This window comes from Oxyura jamaicensis, chromosome 2 (genome assembly GCF_011077185.1).
Source record: "Oxyura jamaicensis isolate SHBP4307 breed ruddy duck chromosome 2, BPBGC_Ojam_1.0, whole genome shotgun sequence".
Lineage (NCBI taxonomy): Eukaryota > Metazoa > Chordata > Aves > Anseriformes > Anatidae > Oxyura > Oxyura jamaicensis.
Window position 1 is genome coordinate 17166040 of NC_048894.1, and position 20990 is coordinate 17187029.

The window sequence follows — 20990 nt, forward strand, 5'->3', positions numbered from 1 at the left end:
CACTACATGAGATGCCATCCTGAAGTAATTAAAATATTTTTCAGGAACTTGGAGTATACAGCATGTAGAAAGAAACTTTTACAAATCAAGATATGTATCAAAAACCTAAAGATTGTTACTCACATTCAGTTAGAATGAAATCTAAATGAAGATGTTACAGGCATATATATATGTGGCAGAAATTCATCTTTGATATTCATCTTTTTTCTCCACCTTGTGCTATCTTTCCATGTTCACACCAATTACTTCTGGTTGTTTACTATTGTTTTCTTTCTTTCATTTGACTGCTGTTCTTCCCTGTTGTTCCTTTCCTCACAAAAAGCACTGTTCCACACCTTCCTACACAGATCTGCATCAGCAAAGCCACAGTGCTGCCTCCCCTAGCTTTTGTGCGTCTCCCTGCTACCTTCCACTAGCACTCAGGAGATAACAGCCATGTGTGTCAGCCAGCTGATTGGCAAAACTTCTCCCAACAATATAAAAAAGGCAATTCACATGGATACACCCCATTTAGTTTTCCACCCAGCTGATACTGCTTCAGGGGAAGGGAGGGTCCTTTCCCAGGCTGGCTCAGTTGAGTAACATGCTGATGGACGGTATGGTCCCACAATGGGCATGACCTGATCTTGGAATGTGATGCCACCAAAAGGGGCAATCCCTCCTTGCTGTCAGCTGTGCTTTTCTGATAAAATTGCTGCTGACAAGAGATGACAGCTGAACTAATGCTGAAGATTTAAATGACAAACACAGGCAATGATAAACTGATACCATTAAAATTTATTTAAAACATTGTTTTGTACATTTGCACATTAAATTATCACTCCACAAGTACAAGCAAGACTTCGGTGTGTGGTATTGGATTATAAGTGATACATGCATCTGAAAGAGAGACAAACTGCTAGAGACCAATAGTTCTGCATTAACCTCTTACAGGGATGGGTCTTTGCTAATGCTGAGACTGCAACAGAGCAATTATGATTGACAGAAATGAATTAACAGCAATGTAAATGCAACAGCAAAATAAAAACGACAGGGTGAGGGATAAAAAAAGAACAAGAGAACAGCTGAGAGCAGTAAAACTGGTAAACACTAACGACCTTAAAGCTTAGAGCAGAAGGCCTCTGCTCTGATAAGGCTGTATCACAGATGGCTTGTCAGAAGGCCATACTCTGATAGCAGGAGGGTGGCCACAAGGTCACAGTGCTTTGCATATGCTATTCCCGTTCCTGCTGCCACAACAGGAAGGCAGAATATAGCCGTGGAGATAAGCAAACAAAGAAAACACATGGCAACCCTGCCTGAGGATAATGGCAGCTGAAGTAACAAGAATTGGAGGGAGGCAACAGATAACAACGCAGTATTTCCTGATCATAGAAAAGCTGCCCAGAAAGCAGTTTGTCATCACCAGTCCAGAGGAAGCCAAGAAACATCAAGGACTCAGCAGTGGTAGGGGGGATTTGACAGGCAACGAGCTGTTGCACGTAAGTGATCCTGACTGCACCACTTCAACTCTTGCTGCCTACCAGTATGCAAGCATGAGAAAATGCATGCGTGAAGCGTAACTGAAAATGAGCACGTGGGACCAAAATCTGTTGTTTCTTTCTAAATAAATATTACCTTCCAATTCCTTCATGGATCATGCTGCACTCTATTAAATTCCTACACCTTCAGGCACCCCACAGAAATCCAGAGGCCACTTGACCTGTTCCTCCAAGTGTCAACCTACTCCCAAATGAGAAATCTAGATGTCAGTTGTTAGTTACATGGACCAACAATGACCTTTGACAGTTTGTCATAATAAATTTTAATTAGAAGACATACAAACAGACAAATAACAGAACTTTTTTTTTTTTTTTCTTCAAGTGCTATATATGAAAATGAGTCAGTTTTCAAGGGGTGCTTCTGATAAAGCCAGGAAGGCTGTAATGAGGAGCTAACAAAACACTAGGTCTACCCAGAGATGGTGAAAGGAGCCCATCACTCCGAAATGCAGGCACAAACATAGCACTCACAAGCCCTGAAAGAGCGTTTCAACCAACTTTATTCAGCTCCTGCCGGTTACAACCACTGATTAACCATTCCCTGTGGTTAGATGCAAAACTAAAAAAGTCCGTTAGAAGCAGACACCAACCACAACCTGCGGGGCGGATTCGAGTGGGACCAACAGACCAGAATCCACCACCCCGAAGGCGCTGCCCACAGCACCACCCTCAGCCGCTTCTCGTTTCGTTTCGTTTCGTTTCGTTTGCTTTTCTTCGCCCCGCCCCGGCCGCCATTACGGCCGCTCTTACGGCCGCCATTACAGCCACCTCCCCACGGTGACGTCACGGGGCGGGCCGCCATTTCGAATGGGCGCGGGGCGCCATGGGCATGGGGGAACCGGCGGCTGAGGCGCGACCGGGCGGCGACAAGGACAACGACAACGACAACGACAACAACGACAGTAACGGCCCCGCCGCCGGCCCGAGGCGCGTGGAGGTTCCCCGGCCGCCCTCCATCGAGGAGTTCACCATCGTGAAGCCCATCAGCCGCGGCGCCTTCGGGAAGGTGTACCTGGGCCGTAAGGCGGGCCGGCTGTACGCCGTCAAGGTGAGGGGACGGCCCCCGGGCCCTCCTCAGCCCTGGAGCTGCTCGGCCCCTGCCCGTACACGGGCCAGGAGTGTCGGTCTGCCGGAGCTGGCAAGGCGGCCCCGCTGAGGGCACGCCTGAAGAGGCTAGCCGTTGCGTTTTCGACGCGCGCAGGGTGAAAAAAAACAGGCTTTTCCATCGTTAAAACTTCCTAATGGCTTGTGAAAACTTCGTTTTGCAGTCAAATGTTTACAACCAGGCTCGTAGCACACAAAGCAAACGTAAAACTAGGCGTTTTATACTTCAAAGCTATGCACGTCTACTTACGTCATTTTATTATGAGCATTATGACGAAAAAGTTTCTGTGTGAAATCCTTTATTGCTGGTGCAATGAAGTTTATGCATTGATTGCAGCTACAACATTTAACGGCTGCCAGATATAAAGCTAAGGTCAACGTTTTATAAGTGTAGTTTGATGCATTCTGTGTATGTCTTGGTATTTTTTGTATCAACTTTGATAATGGTGGTAGTTGTGGATTCAGTTTTTTGTGATTTGTGTTGCATGAACAGTGGTTCCATTACATTGCTTTAGCATCTTACAAAATTTTATTATGAGTATTATGACTGAAAAACTTCTGTGTAAGTCCTTTATCCGTATTGCATTGAAGCTTATGGACTGCTCACAGCTACAAAATCTAATTTAAATACCCATAAAGTTAAGGTTAACACTTGTGCAGAAGGTATCAAATTGCACTTATGTTGCTGCTGCGTTATCAAATTCAATAATAGTGGTGATGGCTGCAGACTCAACCTATAGTTTACTCTGCATGTAGAGGAGAAACTAAATTGGCTTTAATGTTACCATATATATCCAGTCCAAAGATGTTGGAGGTAGGTGAACTTCCAATGAGTATGCAATGTATGCTTAAATACCTATCAACTGTGCTATTGTGCCCTTTCTATTTAAGACTAATATTGAGTGGGCATCAATATATAATGGAATAATTCAGTACAGGAGCTAGAACCTAATTCACTGTTAAGGTTGTTATTTCTTCATCATAAATTGCATGCCTTTTTGAGTTTTCTTCCCAAGAAAACAAATGTTTGTTGGATGACTTGATTGCAAACTTTAAGTACAAGTTCACTTGCTTTCTCTGTGAAGCTGGGAATGGGAGGCTATAGCAGCTGCTGTCTTGTGCTTGATACCAAGATGGAATGACTGACTGTTTTACTCTGGTTTCAAGCCCTGGGTCAGTTATTGCATCCTAAGAAGAGATGGGAAGACTTGGTCAGCAATGCTATTTCAAAGTATTGGATACTCTTTCCTGGTTCTAAGTAGTATATATTGCAGACAAGATGGATAACTCAGGGCAGCTTAACTTCAGATACAAACTATTCACTAATTTTCTGGAGTATGCAGACTTCCATTCATAATTTCAATTCAGACTGAATTAAAAGGACCAATGAAAAATGTTCTCTAAACCTCAGTCTTAGAATTCTGTTACACGAAACTACAGCTTTATACATATAAACATACACACACAAGCTTGAGGTATAAAGATAAATGAATTGGAACTGCAGGTTGGTATAGGAAAATAATGTATTCATCTACTTGATTTTTTTTTTCCCTCTCCAGGTGATGAAAAAAGCAGACATGATCAATAAAAACATGGTTCACCAGGTCCAGGCAGAGAGGGATGCATTAGCTCTTAGTAAAAGTCCTTTTGTTGTGCACTTATACTACTCACTTCAGTCAGCTAATAATGTCTATTTGGTGAGTAAATAAATGGTTGTGGTGTTCTATGATAGTGTTGAAAATAGAGTGCGGAACTATATTAATGTCTAAAAACAGGTTTGGGGGTTCAGGCCTTTAGTGTCACAGAAGTGCTTTGCAAGTTATTTTAAATACTTAGAAATATTCTGGAAAATAATTGGAAAGTTTATTATAGAAAGTAAGCTAGGCAAGTAGTATAAAATACTGATGTATATTGTCTTTTCCAAGTAAAAAGCTTTGTGTGGGAACATGAAGTAAGCTACCATAGGGAAGCTTCTATGAGCTTCTGCTCTTTGAAACAGTACTTTCCTGGAGGTAAAAGCTATTTTTTATTTTACTTGCAATTTCGAAATAAATTTTAATGTTATATTTCAAATACTTGAATGGCAGGTGATGGAGTACCTCATTGGTGGAGATGTCAAATCTCTTCTCCATATTTATGGATATTTTGATGAAGAAATGGCTGTGAAGTACATCTCTGAAGCAGCGTTGGCTCTTGACTATCTTCACAGACATGGGATAATCCACAGGTAAAACCTGCTTTTTGTTACAAAAAAAGGAATTGGTAGTTTGGGTTTTTCAATCATTTGAAAATAAAAAGTAAGTAAACTATGTTTTTCTTTTAATTTAACAATGGTGGTTATTGTCGTTCACTATTTGTTGTTAATTCGAAGTAAAAATGAACCATGAGTTTCATTGAATAAATGTAATTGCCATAATTACTCACTTACTGTATGGCCTTTACCTTGCTACTAAGGATGAACACATTCAGGATGCCTGTATGTTTTATTTATTTGTATTTGTTATGTAATATCATGTATTTCTTATGCTAGAAGTTGTGGCATGCAGTCTGCAGTTCTGTTTTTCGTGGAATGTGTATGGCAGGCAGCAACTGCAGTCTGCTGTTCAGGCAGTATGGGATTGTTGGCATGTATTGCCAGTGATGGATTTCTGACTAAAGTCTTGTTTTGATCCATCTTTAGTGCTAGGCAAGTATTGCTATGCAAAACAGGCTCCTTATGCATCCGGACTGCTATTCCTATTTACTGGAGAAGAAACTATTTATTGTTTATGATCCTTTTCAGGAAAACCACTGCAAAACAGCTAGAACCAAATAAAACATAGTTGGCTTTTGTTTGTTTGTTTTGCAATTGAGAGCTTAATGCCAGTGGAGTTTGTCTGCAGCTTCCCCTCAAACACATATCAATAGCCCATTCTGTAGTAACAACTACCTCACTTTCTGGAGTTTCCAGAAGCTCTTCTTGCACGTGTACACTGCAGCAATGTCAGAAAATACCTAAAATAAAACCTATCTGTGTATGTTAGCAGACAAATATACACTGCTTTCTCCTTCTGTCCCTTCCCCAGTGCAGTGCTTTATTAACACAGCTGTGCTGCCTGCTGAGGCCCCTCTCTCCCCCTGGGGCACTTCCATGCCTGCTAGTTCAGGAACCCTCTGGATACTGCAAGCACATAACTGTAGGACAAAAGACACTGACTGCTCTAATGCTCTCCTGGTAGCGACAGTGTTCTTTGCTGCACTCGGTAGAGCTGCAGAGAACACATGACGTCTTTTAGGGATTCGCTTATCATGCTTGTTCTCACACATAGGAGCTACGCATTAGTAAATGTCCTCATCAAGAGCACTTATTAAACCTTCCATATAGTGGAATGTGCAACTCATGTGACCTGCATGGTGACGTTACAAGCCCTGAGATATTTGTCCAATATTTAGAGCCAGACATTCTTGTCTGTTTTGGTGTATCCCTCCAACTGGAACTTTCTGTTGGCTGAGAATCAGCAATATTGCTGAGTGTTTTGGACCATGTGGTTTTGGTTGGGTGACTTCCATAATGTTGTCCGTTTGTCTTTTTGCTGACTGCAACTATATTCGTGTCTTCAGGGATCTGAAGCCAGACAATATGCTCATTTCTAATCAGGGCCACATAAAGCTGACAGATTTTGGGCTTTCCAGAGTTACTCTGAACAGAGGTAAGATTTATCCCTATCCTATTGGTTGTATTTCTTAGTGTTTTTTTTTTTTTTTCTAACACAATTCTATGTTCTTGAGTGTTTTGCATCCTTGTAGCAGACAGCTTTCAATTTAATAAGCCCAAACACTACACTAATACCTGATTTTTAGTAGGTAAGTACTGACAGTGCATGCTAGTAAAGAAACTTCTGTGCACTGCACTCTGAGGCTAATTTTTATTCTTTGGGACAAAGGTGTGTGAAAAATGATCTGGAGCTATTTCTCTTAAGAGATAAGAGTTTCAAAGTTTTCTATGAAATTCACTAAGAGAACTTGAAGAGTGAATGAGTAATTCTGGCTTTTTCTTGGCGTATCTCTGCTTATTTCTGTCCTTCAGTGCATGTTTCTCCGTTCTTGTGTATATTAATTTCCAAACTGAACTGGGACCTTACCCAAATAAAAGGAAGGTGCAGGAGGAGGGTGAAGAAGTGAGTCTAGTCTAGCAGAAGATAGCAGAAGATTGTAGATCACGGCTTCAGCATCTGAATGTGCTGTTTTCAAGTAGTAGAAAATAGAGCTGAATAGTCAATGTGAACCTGACCTGCTTGTTGTTTTGTTTTTTGTTTTTGTTTTTTTCAAAATCAATTTGTAGAGATAAACATGATAGATATCCTTACTACACCATCGATGGCAAAGCCAAAACATGACTACTCACGTACTCCTGGACAACTGTTGTCTCTTATCAGCTCTCTGGGTTTTGTAAGTAATTTTTACTGGTTTTGAAGTACTTTGTTACTCTATTTTCCTTATCTTAAATAGCAAGAGTAACGCTATTCTTATGCTGCTTCTACCAGCTGGTAGAATGACCTGTGTATTTTTCAGTTCTTGAAGTTCTGGAGTGGCTATCTTGGACTATATTTCAAAATGCTGAGTACCATTTGTGATTCAAAAATAAAAGTTGGGTAAATGGTCATGGCTAAGCTCCAGTGCAAATTTAATAAAGAATGTATGAAGTTACTCTCACTATCTTGGATGCGTTGTTCCAGCTCCGCTAACTTCTAAGTATGCTTCTTCCTGTTTGGTAGTATACTCCTGTTGGAATGAAAATGCCAATCGATCCCAATTCAAGTATTGCATCTGACAGTCTGCATGGAGTGCTCTCTCCCCTGTCTATGATAGAAAAGGAAAATACCCCTCTTTCAGCTAAACTATTCAAAACAGGTAAGTATACCAAATCTTGTATTGACTAATGCTCTGCTATAAGGTGATCTGTCTTTTGTTTTTTTAATCTTACGTGAATAGTTTGGACCCACTTGATAAAGGTGTGTTTCTAGTAATCTTGTTGACTACTGTTCCTCCAATACTTAAGTACTGACACTTCTTCAGCTAAATTACTAGTGCCATCTTTTGATATATATTTTTTTTTAATGCACAGCTATCTAATTCAAGATTTGTCTTTAGGATTTTAGACAAATTGCATCAGCTGTTTGCGTACTTCAATGGAAAGTAATTTAATATAGCAATATTAAAGCAATCTTGTCATATTGTGAATGTAATTTATACAGTCTGTGTATTTGGATCAAGGTTTGTGTGTATACACACACAAATATTTATCAATATATACCTTTTTCTCTCAAGGTCTTGATACTTCTCCATTAACTCCTGTGATGCCAGTGAGAAGTTTAACTCCTGCTCTGCTTCAGTCAAGAAAAAGGTTTGGTACCTCCAGTGCCAGTAGTCAGTCACACACATACTTGTCAAGTGTGGAATCAGAATGCTACAGCAGCCCCAGGTGGGAGAAAGGTGTAGAGGTCAGGACTGTTTCATCTTACCACTACAAATTAAAACAGCTTGTACTTCTATATGCGGTATTGCGCTTCTCTTCTACTTCTTCCCCAGTTATTTCAAATGCCGAGAAGTCTTCCTGCTGGAGAAGAAGTGCTGGTTGTAATCCTTGTTGAATGGGAGTTTGGGATCTGTCTAGTGTTACTGATTTTGATCCCCAGACAAACAGTAGTCCTGTGCTACATAACAGGAAATGTAAATGCCATTTAGCCTCCTGTAAAAGGGTAAAAGAAGGATTTGGCTGGATGGCACTGATTTAGCTCTATTCCCCATAAGTTAGGCAATGCTCGCAGCTCTGGTTCTCTGGAAACTGACTGTATACCTTTAGTTTTATTATCTCAGCCTGCAGGCTGAAGAATTTCTTTAGAAGACCGATCTTGGGAGGGTGTGGGGGGGAAACGTACAAAATAATGCTTCAGTCTGTTACCATTCGTATTACTGAAGGGTTTTGTACCACCTAGCCTAGCACTAGTAATTACTAGTCATAGCTGATGCAAAATCCTTTTTCTTATTTTAAACTGTTAATGAAATTCTGTACAAACAAATATGAGACCTAAAGGAAAATGCTGGTGTGTTATTTAGCCCCTTGCTGCAGTTCCTATTTAGATCATGCAAAGCAAAGTGTTATAAATTGTTTTAAACATAATTTATCTAGCCATTTCTCAAGGCTTTGTTTCCAGTTTTATTACCAAAATAGTAGTAATAGTACCTTTTCCCTTTGTCTCTAGAGTATAACTTGCTACAGGGCAGTCAGGGTAGTATGATAGGGTTTTCTACTATGTTGTGTTGTTTGTTCTTTTTTCTGTGGCTTCACATAAAATAGTCACAAATAATACAATTTTAATCACTATCTTTATCTGCAGGGTTTTAAAAACACTGCATTTTCCATTATAGTGTAGTGAGCTTAATTTTTTCTTAAAGTCAAACTATGAAAGCTGTTCCCTAGTCTAGTTCTTTTATTTTTTTTTGGATGTGGTATATATTGATTTTTGTCGCTGCTTATTCTTCATAACCACTAATAATGTTTGCTAACTTGCTGTTCTTTACTGAAGTAGAAATAAGGTATTTTCAACAACACGTTTCTGTAATGCTGTGATCTTATTTTTCTTGATACTCAAAACTTAATGTGCTCATTTGCAGCAAACTGAAGATGAACTACTTCCTACAAAAGGCAAAACAAGTGACAGCGAGTCAGATCTCCTTTCTAATATAGAATTGCTGAACAGCAAAGATACTAAAATTTTTAAGAAAAAAGAACTGGAGTCTGCTATTTCTCCCATCAGCAACAATGATTCTGGCAGCAGGCAGAAGCTGGGAACTGAGCATTCTGATATAGCAGATACTCCTGTGACCACACTGGATATGAAAGGCATAGTAAGAAAATGTCTTTCTGAAAACAAGATTTGGGAAGAAAAACTCGTTTTAAGTAGAAGAGAGATGACTAATGAAGCTGCAGAAACTTCCAATTACCAACAGTCACCTTTGTGCCTGAATGATCGTATCAAACCTATCAAAGAAGAAGAAATTTTTGAAAAGCCAGGTGTGAAAAGAAGCTTTGAACTAGTTGACACTAGTCCTTGTCAGGAGCTTAACTACATTAAGAAAAGCAATGCAGAATATAAACGTGGCTGTCAGATCTTCGATTTTCCAGCAAACAAAAGGACAGGTTTGACAACAGAAATTCAGTCCTTAATGCTTGGTGATGATGGATGCCTGCAGGAGACCTGCAAAAGCAAGGAAGAAGTTGAGAGTTTCATTGGTGGGCAGCAAAGAGCAGAAAAATCAGTCACTCCAATTATAGCCAAAAATCTTATGTCTGATCTGGATGCAAATCATGAAAAGGATAAAAAGGAGTACATGAACTCAAGTTTTTTGTGCACCGATGATGAAAAACCTTTAGGAATCCTGAGTGCAGATTCTGACTTCTCCCTTCCTGAAATGTCTGTTACAGAAAGCCATTTAGAAAAGCAGCTTTTAGATTTGGATAAAAGTGTTAAAGACCTTTCCTTTGAGGAACCGAAAGCAGAAGGCATGCTAATAACATCACCTAGCTCCCAAGATGCGTCAGAAAATGGAGAGAAAGCAGATACTGACCAGGACTGCAAGATGTTACATCTTGAACAGGATAATCACCAAAAACACACTGAAGAAACTTACCCTGACACAGTATTTTCTCCTTCAGAAAAGATGATGAAAACACTGAATCTCTTCAAAAAAAATGCTGTTGTTTTTCGAAGCTACAATAGTCCAATTAACATCTCCAATGTGTCTGAGCCATGTAGCATGGCTTCCTTAGACATAATGGATCTTTCACCTGCTTGTAGCGGCTCCTATCCAACAGCTATTACACCGCTGCAGAAAGGAAGGCCATACAGAGTCTGTCAGGTATACAAGGAGACACATAGAAACTTAGCGTTGACATCACACGTTAGTGACCTGAGATTATTCTTTAAGTTGTTAATTAAGGAAAGGTGAAGTAGTCTGTCAAAGATCACTTTTGCTGACGTGCTTTCACTTACTGCACTTTTCTGGCTGAAGTTCTTATTTCTGTGGGAGCTTGGCACTAACTGTACGTCATGGCTTGTTAGTTGTTCAGCATGTCTGCCTGCCTCTCTGAGAAATCCTTTCTCTTACCCTGATCTGCTAAAGAAAGCCTGCTCTACTGTCTCATCCACCTCTTAGAGCACTGACGCTTTCTGTGAGTTATTCTTAGGTTTCCTGATGCAAAGGGATATCTTTGATTTTTCTTCCTGTGCATCACCACAAGGCAGTCTGTAAGTGGTGTTTAGCTGCTAGTAATTGCTACTGTGCCTGCTTCTTTTTTCATCCTTTTTCATTAACAGTAAAACCTGTCTGCAGGTTATGAAGTTTTTCTTTCGACTCTGTTAATCCTATTGATAGCAAATAAATTGTCTTGCAATAATTATGAATCTCAGATTTGGGGAAGGTTAAAAAAAAAGTATGTACCCATATTTCCTGTTTTATTTTGCTGTAGCTTTATAAAGCCTTTCTCTGGTTACTGAGGCTGATGTAGGATTTAAAGCCTTTGCCATCAAATGTTTTAGCAATTCTGTTAAATGTGTTGAATGATTCTGTGTACGAAAAAGGGACATTCAGAATAGTATTTTGGGGACAGACTTTTCTTCTCGTGTCTGAATTGCTTGCTTCTGTTTTGGTGTTAAAATTTAATTTACTATGAAATTTATCTTGTGTTCAGCTGAAAAGGAGTCAGGCTAGTATGCACTTCATCTCCTGAGAAGCAGATGGTGTTATATAGTTCTCTAGCTTCAGACTTGAATAGAATGATACATTTTTATACTTCATTGATGCTTTTTAAAACAACATCACTGCTAAATGATTACCTTTTTTTCTGTTTTAATAATGGATTCTGTAGCCTGTCTGTATGGAATAGTATAATGAATTGATCTCTACTCTATTCAAAACAAAGTTGGAACCAAAACTTTACTAGATTTATTAGAATTAAGGGAATAATGATGAATAGAGACTAAGAGTCTCTGTAAGATACTTTCACAGTCTCCCCAGGCCTTAGCGGGTACCTGTCAGTGCAGTCAGCCTTACAGCTACAAGGGTTTATTGATGTACTTGCTAGCTTGTGTATGTTTCTTCAAATTATGTCCCAAATTACTTTCAGAAGGTTTGTGTGGCTTTAAACAGTCACTACGTCTAACCTGAGCAGAATTTCATTGGCAGGCATTATGCATCCCATAGGTGTACAGGTTAAAGAATGAGCAGCTCGTTTAATATATTTTGAGTGTTTCTAATAGGCAACAAATCATGCGTTATTTTACGGATCTATGAAATATTTGCTAAACTGTGCTAAAATTGGACGTTATTTTGACCAAATGTATTATAAAAATATATTCAGTAAATTACTCATTTTCAGAATCAAAGTTAAGAGGACTTTAACTCCTGAGATGTTATTTGGGGATTTGACACTGGGAAAAGAACTTAGGGAAAAGTTCATTGCAGAATAGGCAATGTTTAATTTCTTATGCTTTAAGATAGTTGAGGTAAAGAAATGGGGGCATGTTTCACACGCGCTTTCGGGGAATGTACGTTCTATAACATGTTCCTGACTTTAAACTTAAGTCTCAACTGTTAGAGCCTTTACTAAACCTGAAGGTGGATGTTGAAGTTTGGTTTGACATACAAAATTTTCTTTTTGCCTGATTTAAGACACCTCTTCAGGGGGATGCTGGCACGCCATTTAGGACTCCAAAGAGTGTAAGAAGAGGAGCTGCCCCAGTGGAAGGTGAACGCATCCTGGGTACCCCAGACTACTTGGCACCTGAGCTGCTTTTGACAAAGCCTCATGGTAAGACAAACAAGGCATGGATTTTCTAAATACATAGAGGCAACATACCTGAAGACTTCTAGAAATGTAGAGCCCTGAACTTCTGAAGCAGGACAACAGTGAATTGTTTAAAAATACATAGTGCTTAGCTTCTGCTAACACTGATGGCTGTTTGCCTTCAGTTTTTCACATGACTGAAAGTTTGGACTATCTAGCATAGTCTTACCTGAGAATCTAACGTTTTGGGAACTGCTTAGGCAGTCCAAGACCTTTATGGTGCTTAGGAATCACAACTTACTTGTTCTGACTACCCTTAAAGATTCTTTTTTTTTTATTTTTATTTTTTTTTTTAAAAAAAGGTTAATCCTTTCATATTAAATTTTACCTTCCAATTATTTTCATTGTATTCAACATTATTGATTCTGAAGTGTTATGTTCATTCAGACAGGTTTATAAAGTTGTGTTAAAATCAGTTATTTTTGAATTGAGTGACGTTGTGAAACTCAGGATTCTGGATTTCTAGCAGGATTTTCCATAAAAGTAGACAGTAGTAGCCATCGAATATTTCCTGCAAAATACTATAAGAAAATGAAATAGCACAGTATTAAAGTGCACAGATTTCTTTGGCTTTAATCTTGAGTTCAACCCAGATCAACAAAAAGTCTGAAATAATTTTTGAGTCACTAACAACAACAAAATATCCCAGAGTACACCTGTATTTTTGAGATGGGAACAAAATCTAATTGTAAATATACTTTCAGATTTTTTTGTATTTATTTTATAAAGTTTTAGGGGAAAAAAGGTCTTAGGGAAATTATACTGATATTACTATCAGATCTCCACTGAGGCCAACATTATCTGTAAAGCTCTGAGGTATGCAGCTGACACACCTGAACTAAAACTCCAGGAAAGGATTTAACAGGTTCAACAAATTTGACTGTAAGGCGAAGAAAATTACTCAACCCACGTGGTAGTTCTTGCTTCCCTTTAGGAATCCTGGTCACTTGGTAGGTATTAAAACTGGGTAATAGTTGGAAATATATCTACACAATTCTTGGACATAGCAAAACTCAGTTGAAGTTGACTTCCATACAATCATTGAGTGTCTTCAGGACTTCAGTAATAACTTGCAAAGGATCTGGGTTTTGCACTGGTAAATGAGAGCTCCCATTGTGCTTCAGTGAAGCCAGTGTTCCTGGCTTCAGAACTCAACTTTCCCTCACTAAATATTTCTGGTGGTGTTACTTTCTTGTAAATGTAGTTGTGATCTTAAAATAGTTTTGTAACACATCTAAGTTACAAGCAGAAAATATAGTTTCAACATCACATTTTGTTGAGTCACTAAGTTATAAAAACAAAACAAAAATCTGTGCTTTCTGAGTTACACTTGATATTTGTCAATGCTTTTCTTTGTTAGTTTTTTTTCAATAATTGTAACATTTTCTTGCTTCATTGTCTTTTCATATGCAGGGACTCTGATCTCTGGTGAGTTTACTATGTACTGCATAGAAAAGGAAAGTTCAGTGCAACTCCGAACAGTCAAAGTATGAGTAGATCACAATTTCTGAGAAAACTGTTTGGTGAACAGTGTCTCTCTGTAGAAAGATATGTCCAATGTGCGCTTCACACGATGTGTGGTGCCTCCACAAGAGTCAGGAAGCACCAGTAGTGCTGATTAGGCTATCAGAAGTCACATGTGAGCCTAAGCTTCAGGAGTAATGTCAGCATTCTTAAAGACCTTGTGTAACAGGAAATAAACCAGAGGCACTTTCATTGCTTCCTTTTCACTTAATGCAGTCAGTCTGAATCAGTTTGGGTATGCGAAGAACACTCGGATACTTAAAGCCTGGTATTTCAAGTCCTGTCTTCGAGTATTGATGGAAATGACTTGGCAAGCTTATAGCAATAGATATAGTATCTTTAGTTAAACTTGGGGATGGAGGTAGAAAATTGCTACTGAAACCTATCTTACTTCTTTGTTCAGAGTTGTGATCTTATTAGACTTTGACTAAACTGGGAATTTTTATTTGAACATCCAAATACCTCTAACAACAACGGATGTGATCTCACTGCTTTGTGCTTAGCTTGGTGGGGCACTCATACTGCTGTTAAAAGCCACTAAAAGTGCGTTATTACTAATTATACCATTTTCAGCATTTCTAAATTTAGTCAAGTAGTCATTTTGACATGGCTGAGAATGCTTTTTTAAATAATAAAACAAAAGCTTTAGAAATTTACCCTTTAATTTTGTTTCAGATTTTTGTGGCAAGTGTGGCGTCTGCTCTTTATACAACGGTACAGGCATGACCTAAAGATGCAGAAAGCTTACAGCGCATGCAGTGGTGTCTGGGACTGCTTTGCCTGCCTGTTTTTTAAATGGTTTACTAAGATGAATTTTACAGAATCCAGAACTTGGAAAAAATTATTTAATAACAAAGGAGAGAGAGAGTACTAATAATTACACATTGCCCTAATCAACTTCAGTGTGATGGAAAATAATTCCAGTTTTTCACATGCTGCCTTGTCTCTGCAAGCTGCCTTCAATATTTTTGGCCTAAATTTAGACAAATGAAAATTAAGGTAAAAGTATGAATTCTTGGAGTGTTCTCAAAGAACTGAGAGACAGCTATGGGATTACAACATGAAGCATTCCTCTAGACACTAGAGGATTTATCTAAGACAACTTTGTCTTGTCAAAAAAAAATAAAAGCTCTTGGAGAAGTCAGCTCCTAAATTCTATGCAAGAGGAGCTGATAATTGAATTAGCACCCCTGTTATTATCAGCAAACCCTGGTATTAACTGTAAGGAATTAAGGATCAGGGTGACTTTAAAGAAGCCCTTTAATACTTTTCATCTGCATAATTGTCAAGAAGAAGTTGACAATCTTTTCTTCTTTCATTTCCAAGAAATTTTGCAGGATACAAACATTTTCAAATTTTGCCATGGCTAATCTTCATATGCTTGCAAATACATGAAAATAGTTTTAATGGTAATAGCCTCAATTTCTCTCACTCAGGTGCTGCTGTAGACTGGTGGGCTCTTGGCGTTTGTCTGTTTGAGTTTCTGACTGGAATTCCACCTTTTAATGATGAAACACCAACACAAGTCTTTCAAAATATCTTGAAAAGAGGTAATCTGTTTCAGGAATCAGAGAATGTTTGGTTTTTTTCAAAGTTTGTTGTATGGTTTGAGTTACTCACTTGTCTCTATCTCTGTAGATATTCCCTGGCCAGAGGGTGAAGAAAAATTGTCTGATAATGCCCAAAATGCAATAGATATTCTTCTAACAATTGATAGTACTAAGAGAGCTGGACTGAAGGGTTAGTATTAAACTTCGTTTGTGTTCTTTACAACTAATTAAAATTTTCAACGTGGTGTCCTTCTATTGAAATTTAGATCAATAAATTTTATTGCCTACTTAAGGTTCATATATAATGCCAGAATACTTAGCAAGTTGGGATATTTTTTGTACTTCTTGTGGGATTTTACCCTTTTGAAGGAGGAAAGTTTTGGGGGAGGTTGGGGTGGGTTTTTTAAAACTTTTTTTTTCAGCACTGTTCTGCTATGGATGGTCAGTATTTGACATCTGACATACTAAAGTTCACTCTGTTACCCAGCTCAGTCATAGGTTTTGGGGGATTTAGACAAAACTGATAATAGGCTTTTAATCAAGGTTTCTGTAGTTTGGTAGAGAAGCCTCTTTCAAAAGATAATTCAATAGTTTTTTCTTAAGAACCAGGCTGTCTTTGAATGTACAGGGAATGCAGAGTTGTCTACAAGATGTGCTTTATATACAGTATATTTTTCCCTTGTATAGGGACTTAAGAACTTGCTATTATAACGGGGTCTATATTTCATATAAATTTGATAACATGGAAGGAAACCTATGGGGTGAGATATTTTAGGAAGGGGACAATATTTTGGAAAATTGCCAAAGGAATCACTAGAGACAAAACTATTATGGAAATGGTTACTCAGACTAAAGGCTAAGAGCCAAAATAAAGCCAGTACAAATTAAAGTAGGAACACATTTGTAACTGAGGATCATAATGTCACAGGGAATTCTCCGGCCTTTCAATGACTGCGAAAAAGCGTCTAATGTCTTGAGGGTATTTTAAATTATTGTCCTCACCCTGGGTGAAGTCTAACTGCCCGTGATGCATACAGACTTATATTTAGACGACATAACGGTTTATTCCAGTCTAAAGTTCTTGGAAATGTGAGTATAGTAGCTGAATCAATTAGGAGTTAGAAGACTAACTCTCTGCTATCTTGTCTTTTGTCTATAATAAACTTTAATATCGTGCTATCCTACTTGAGCAGGAAATGTAGGAAAGGTAGGTTAGCAAGTGCTGACACTTTGTAACAGCTAGCAACTTTGTAACAGCTTTCTAACAGCTAAAAGACAGTGGTATGCACTTAAAATTTGTAGTGAGTGTTTGTCTTGGGCAAACTTCCACCTCCTAAATGTGATTCTTACCTGTCCTATTTTTTTCTGGTAGCTTTTGGTGTCTGTGGTACAGGTGATAAACATAGGATTGCATCCCCCTCAGCTAACAAGGTGCTTTCTTGGATTGACTCAAAGTAGCAAGGTTGCTTTTGTCAGGGAGTGGTGTTCTTAGATGATTCCAAAGGGATCTTCACATGCTTCTTGCAAGGAAGTTGTCTTCTGGTCAGAATGGACAGAGCAGGGGAGTTCTAGTCTTGCAGCTTGGTTAGTTATCCTGCCTTTAGGCTGGGAAAGAGGAAACTGGCGGTTTGAATTCTGGTGGTAGAAAAAATATGATTTGGGGACTGTACGAAGCAGAAGACGGCTATTCCATGGGACAGCAAAAGGTGGGTGGTCAGGGGTGAAGGGTGCGACTGATTCCCACACCTTTACACAGTGTAGGATTTACACAGAACTAGAAACTGACGAAGTGCTGCTTAAAATTTCTATGGTGCTCTGTTGTGAAAAACACTGTTAGGTACCTCTACCCCGCTGTGTGTGTTGTGTGGAGTGGGTTCTCCAGCCAGAGGAAGAGACTTAGTTTGCATGACAATGGCTTGATCACACTGAATTTGGGGTAACCAATATCTAATTAAAACTTGCGCTTGTATTGAATTAAAAAAAAGGGGGGGAGGGGAACAGTAAACAGAGGGAAGTTTCTAATGCTTATAAAAACATCTATTTCAGAGCTGAAACATCACCCCCTTTTTCATGGCATAGACTGGGATAATCTACAGAATCAAACGATGCCGTTTATCCCTCAGCCCGATGATGAAACTGATACCTCGTACTTCGAGGCTAGGAATAACGCTCAGCACCTGACTGTGTCTGGATTTAGCCTATAGCATCAAGATAAGTGAACTCTCCATGTTATTTGCACACTTTTTCAGATTGTTCGGTAACACTAGTATGTTCTTAACCAAGTGTCCTTGACAAATTTAGAGTGTCATAAGTTACCAGTCTGCTTTTATTATTGTATTCTTTATTATTGTATTCTGAAATGAAACTACTGTATGAAACTTAGCTGCCGCCTTGCTACTTCATATGTCACTGCACCTTACTGAGAGGCCCAGAGTGTTGTATTTTTTTTTAGGGGTAGTAACACGTGCCTTGGCAAAAATGGGGGCTTTTTTAATAGCAATGAGTAATTCTGACTAGGATGTGGGAAGTTATTTTACAGTAACAGGGAAAGGATGTAAATTTGTGCTAATTGCATCTAAATGTAACTTACCTGTTGGTGGTTCACTGTACCGACTGTTTGGGACTAGTCTTCTGACCACAGTGCAAAACTGATGTTTCTGTTCACAGTGGACAACTGAAACCTTCCTGCAGCATTGAAACGTCTTATTTCTCTGTTTGCCTTACCTCCAGAAGGGTTAAGACCACGTTGATTGAAGTTAACTCAGCCATATATATGTGGCACGTGTAGTGTAGTAAAGCTTGACAGCAGTTCTGCTGGTAATTACCCTTCCCTGGACAAATGGCGTAGGGGAAGTCGAATTGAGCCAATTGTTAGACAAATGCTGTTTGAGTTGTTGCATTGTAACCACTGATGCTGTAGGAAGATGGACAGAATGGCCTACATTTTAGTAATTACTGGTTTTAAATGTAAAATGCTGTGTGTTTGGGCTCAGTCGTATGTCGGATGATAGAAAACAAAATACACTTGAGTGTTGGCCAACAAGTGAAGTATTACTCATACTGAAGCTGCTATATGTTAAAGACTATAATGTGTTGCAAATTAACAGACTGTTTTGTAAACTCACAACCGGATCTTAGATTTCACTAGAATTTGAGTTGCAAATGTATATTCAGTATTGTATGCTCTAATTAGATGGAAGCTTATTTAAATATATTTTTAAAATGTAACACAATTTGCATTTCCTAAATCTTAAAGGTTTGTGTGTAGGTAATTTAGTTTAAATTATCATCTTAAATATTTTTCTTGCATAGGTATTGCTTTCTCAGCTAATTTTCTGCAGATTTATTTTTCAGGTTTGTACTTCTTAAACTAAGATGAGTGGTGCTAGGCAGCAGTGCTGGCTAGTGGCCATATGCCAGAAGCCAAGCACTTTACAAACTTTTGCTAAGTGACTTCTGAATTTCATGAGTTGACCCTTCATGCAGGTGAATTAAGTTGTCCCTTCACTGCCCTGCTTCTTGGAAGACAAGATTCAGTGAGTAGTGTTTTCTCAGAACTCCATCATTAGGCTTCCTGCTTTCTTTTCAGATAGCTTGGGAAAGGCATGGGGATGGTGGGGGGAGTGGAGTTTTTCAAGAGACCTTAGGAGCTAATTCTTAATGGCTCAGTGTTTATCACGCCTAGAGCTGGTGCTTTGCATAGTGAGATAGAATCTTGGAAGGCTGTGTACAACGTACAGTGACTCTCACTCTCTTTGCAACGGACTGAAGTTTCTGAAGACTTTCATATTGTTGAATCTTATGGAAAGTGATGTTACATGAAAATGTGCAAGGAATGCAAGGAATTCAACGTAATACATTACTGTAGCAGGATCTATAGATGACATTCTTTGAATGATCAGAAGTTCATTAGCTTGCCATTTTACTGAAAACACAAGTTTTCCTGTGTATAGTTGGAATACACACATTCTTAAAATGGGGAAAAAAATACCCTTGATTTAAATAATTACTATGCAATTTATGTGGTGTGTGTTGTTTTTTTTTTCAGTTTTCTTAAACCAGTCTTACAGGAATGAATGGCAGTTTCATGTTGAGAAAAATACTCTCCAAAAATGTGTTTGGAAATGATGCAAACTGAGCACCACAGCTGTTACTCAGACCCTTACACATGGTTATAGACTGTTCCCATTTTTCAGTATAGTGCGTATACAGCACATACCTATGGGGAGTAGTTACAGTGGTATGATACCTTAAAGATAAATAGCCTCTAACTCCTTGAAATAATTCTTAATCAGCTGCAGAAGTGAAGTAAGCTTCTATCTAAACTTTACCTAACCAACTGCCAGGAGCTACAGAACCACCTAAAAGTCTGACTTCTAAGTAATCTAATGCAAATGTAACTATGCAGAGCACCAAAACACTGTGCTCAGAGTTGTATATTAACTTACCATTTTGCTCTTAACCTCCAACCTTCTAAAATAAAATTATGGTTCTTCTACCACAGTTTTATAATGCAATACATAAATAAGCCAGCTGACAAATCAGCATGTTTAATGTTAGATAGCTGTCAATGCAGCATATGTACGCTGCTCTCTTTACCTGTTAAACTCTGTACAATTAGCACTGAAGATTAATAATTCCCCACTCTCTTTGATACCTTATTATCCTGTTCATAGCAAACATGGAGTTGAATATTTGTGGTGTTTTTTCTTTTTATAAAGTTGTATTTTAGCTGTATTCTTCATGCATCATCTTGGAGAACCTCCTTGCTAACCCTTAATGCCATTTTTTTTTCCCCACGCTTGCTACTTGACTTAAAATAGTCCAGGGAAAAATACAAAGACTTAGAATCCAATGTAGCTGAAAGTGCTTTAAAGCTTCTTCCCATTAGTAATCAATTACTACTATTTTTATAAGCTGTTACAAGGCTTTGGCCCCTAGAAGCTCTGGCCTATCGCTTGTAACATCTGGAATGTTTCACCTGGTGTCTTGGAAGGCCTATGCTTTATGTGCCTAACATACTCTGTAGCATCCAGCATATCCCAGAAGACAGTTGACCTGCTATTTACACAGTTGGAGAAGTGATAATCCCTGATCTTTACAGTTTTTACCACAGAAATAGCACTCTTGGACAATTACTACCACTAACTTGCTGTTAGGCTTGCCTAAACACTGCACAAGTTCTGGATGCCCAAGCACTGAAATGCCGACGTGTTCCTAAGCTGGTAAGCTCCTGTTCCAGCATGCTCAGGTTTCACCTTTGGTTACTCTTCTAGTAAACTATTTTTTTCTGTCTACAGAAATTCTGAAAAAAATACTTTTGCACATTGTTCTGGGTGTGTATGTATATAAAATAATAAAAAATATTGCAGTCCTGCTCTTGCC

The 20990-nt window shown here is 38.6% G+C and overlaps 1 protein-coding gene across 2 annotated transcripts; it reads left to right on the forward strand.

Moving 5' to 3' along the window:
• The first annotated feature begins 2264 nt into the window (after positions 1-2264).
• On the forward strand, positions 2265-20318 carry MASTL (microtubule associated serine/threonine kinase like). Of its 2 annotated transcripts, none has more exons than XM_035317192.1 (12): positions 2265-2589; positions 4205-4342; positions 4733-4872; positions 6246-6334; positions 6967-7073; positions 7400-7535; positions 7953-8125; positions 9300-10544; positions 12357-12495; positions 15492-15605; positions 15694-15795; positions 17652-20318. In XM_035317192.1, the coding sequence occupies exons 1-12, from the start codon at positions 2365-2367 to the stop codon at positions 17807-17809; spliced, it is 2766 nt and encodes a 921-aa protein (XP_035173083.1). In that variant the 5' UTR covers positions 2265-2364; the 3' UTR covers positions 17810-20318. The 2 variants fall into 2 exon arrangements, with proteins under 2 accessions (XP_035173083.1, XP_035173084.1); XM_035317193.1 differs by lacking the exon at positions 2265-2589 and adding an exon at positions 2800-3459.
• The last annotated feature ends 672 nt before the right edge of the window (positions 20319-20990 follow it).

Excerpts from the sequence above, each read along its gene's own strand:
- MASTL (XM_035317192.1), top strand. The coding sequence starts at position 2,365 with ATGGGCATGGGGGAACCGGCGGCTGAGGCGCGACCGGGCGGCGACAAG. Across the intron at positions 7,074-7,399 it reads TTATCAGCTCTCTGGGTTTT|TATACTCCTGTTGGAATGAA; the intron begins GTAAGTAATTTT and ends CCTGTTTGGTAG. Across the intron at positions 8,126-9,299 it reads GGTGGGAGAAAGGTGTAGAG|CAAACTGAAGATGAACTACT; the intron begins GTCAGGACTGTT and ends GCTCATTTGCAG.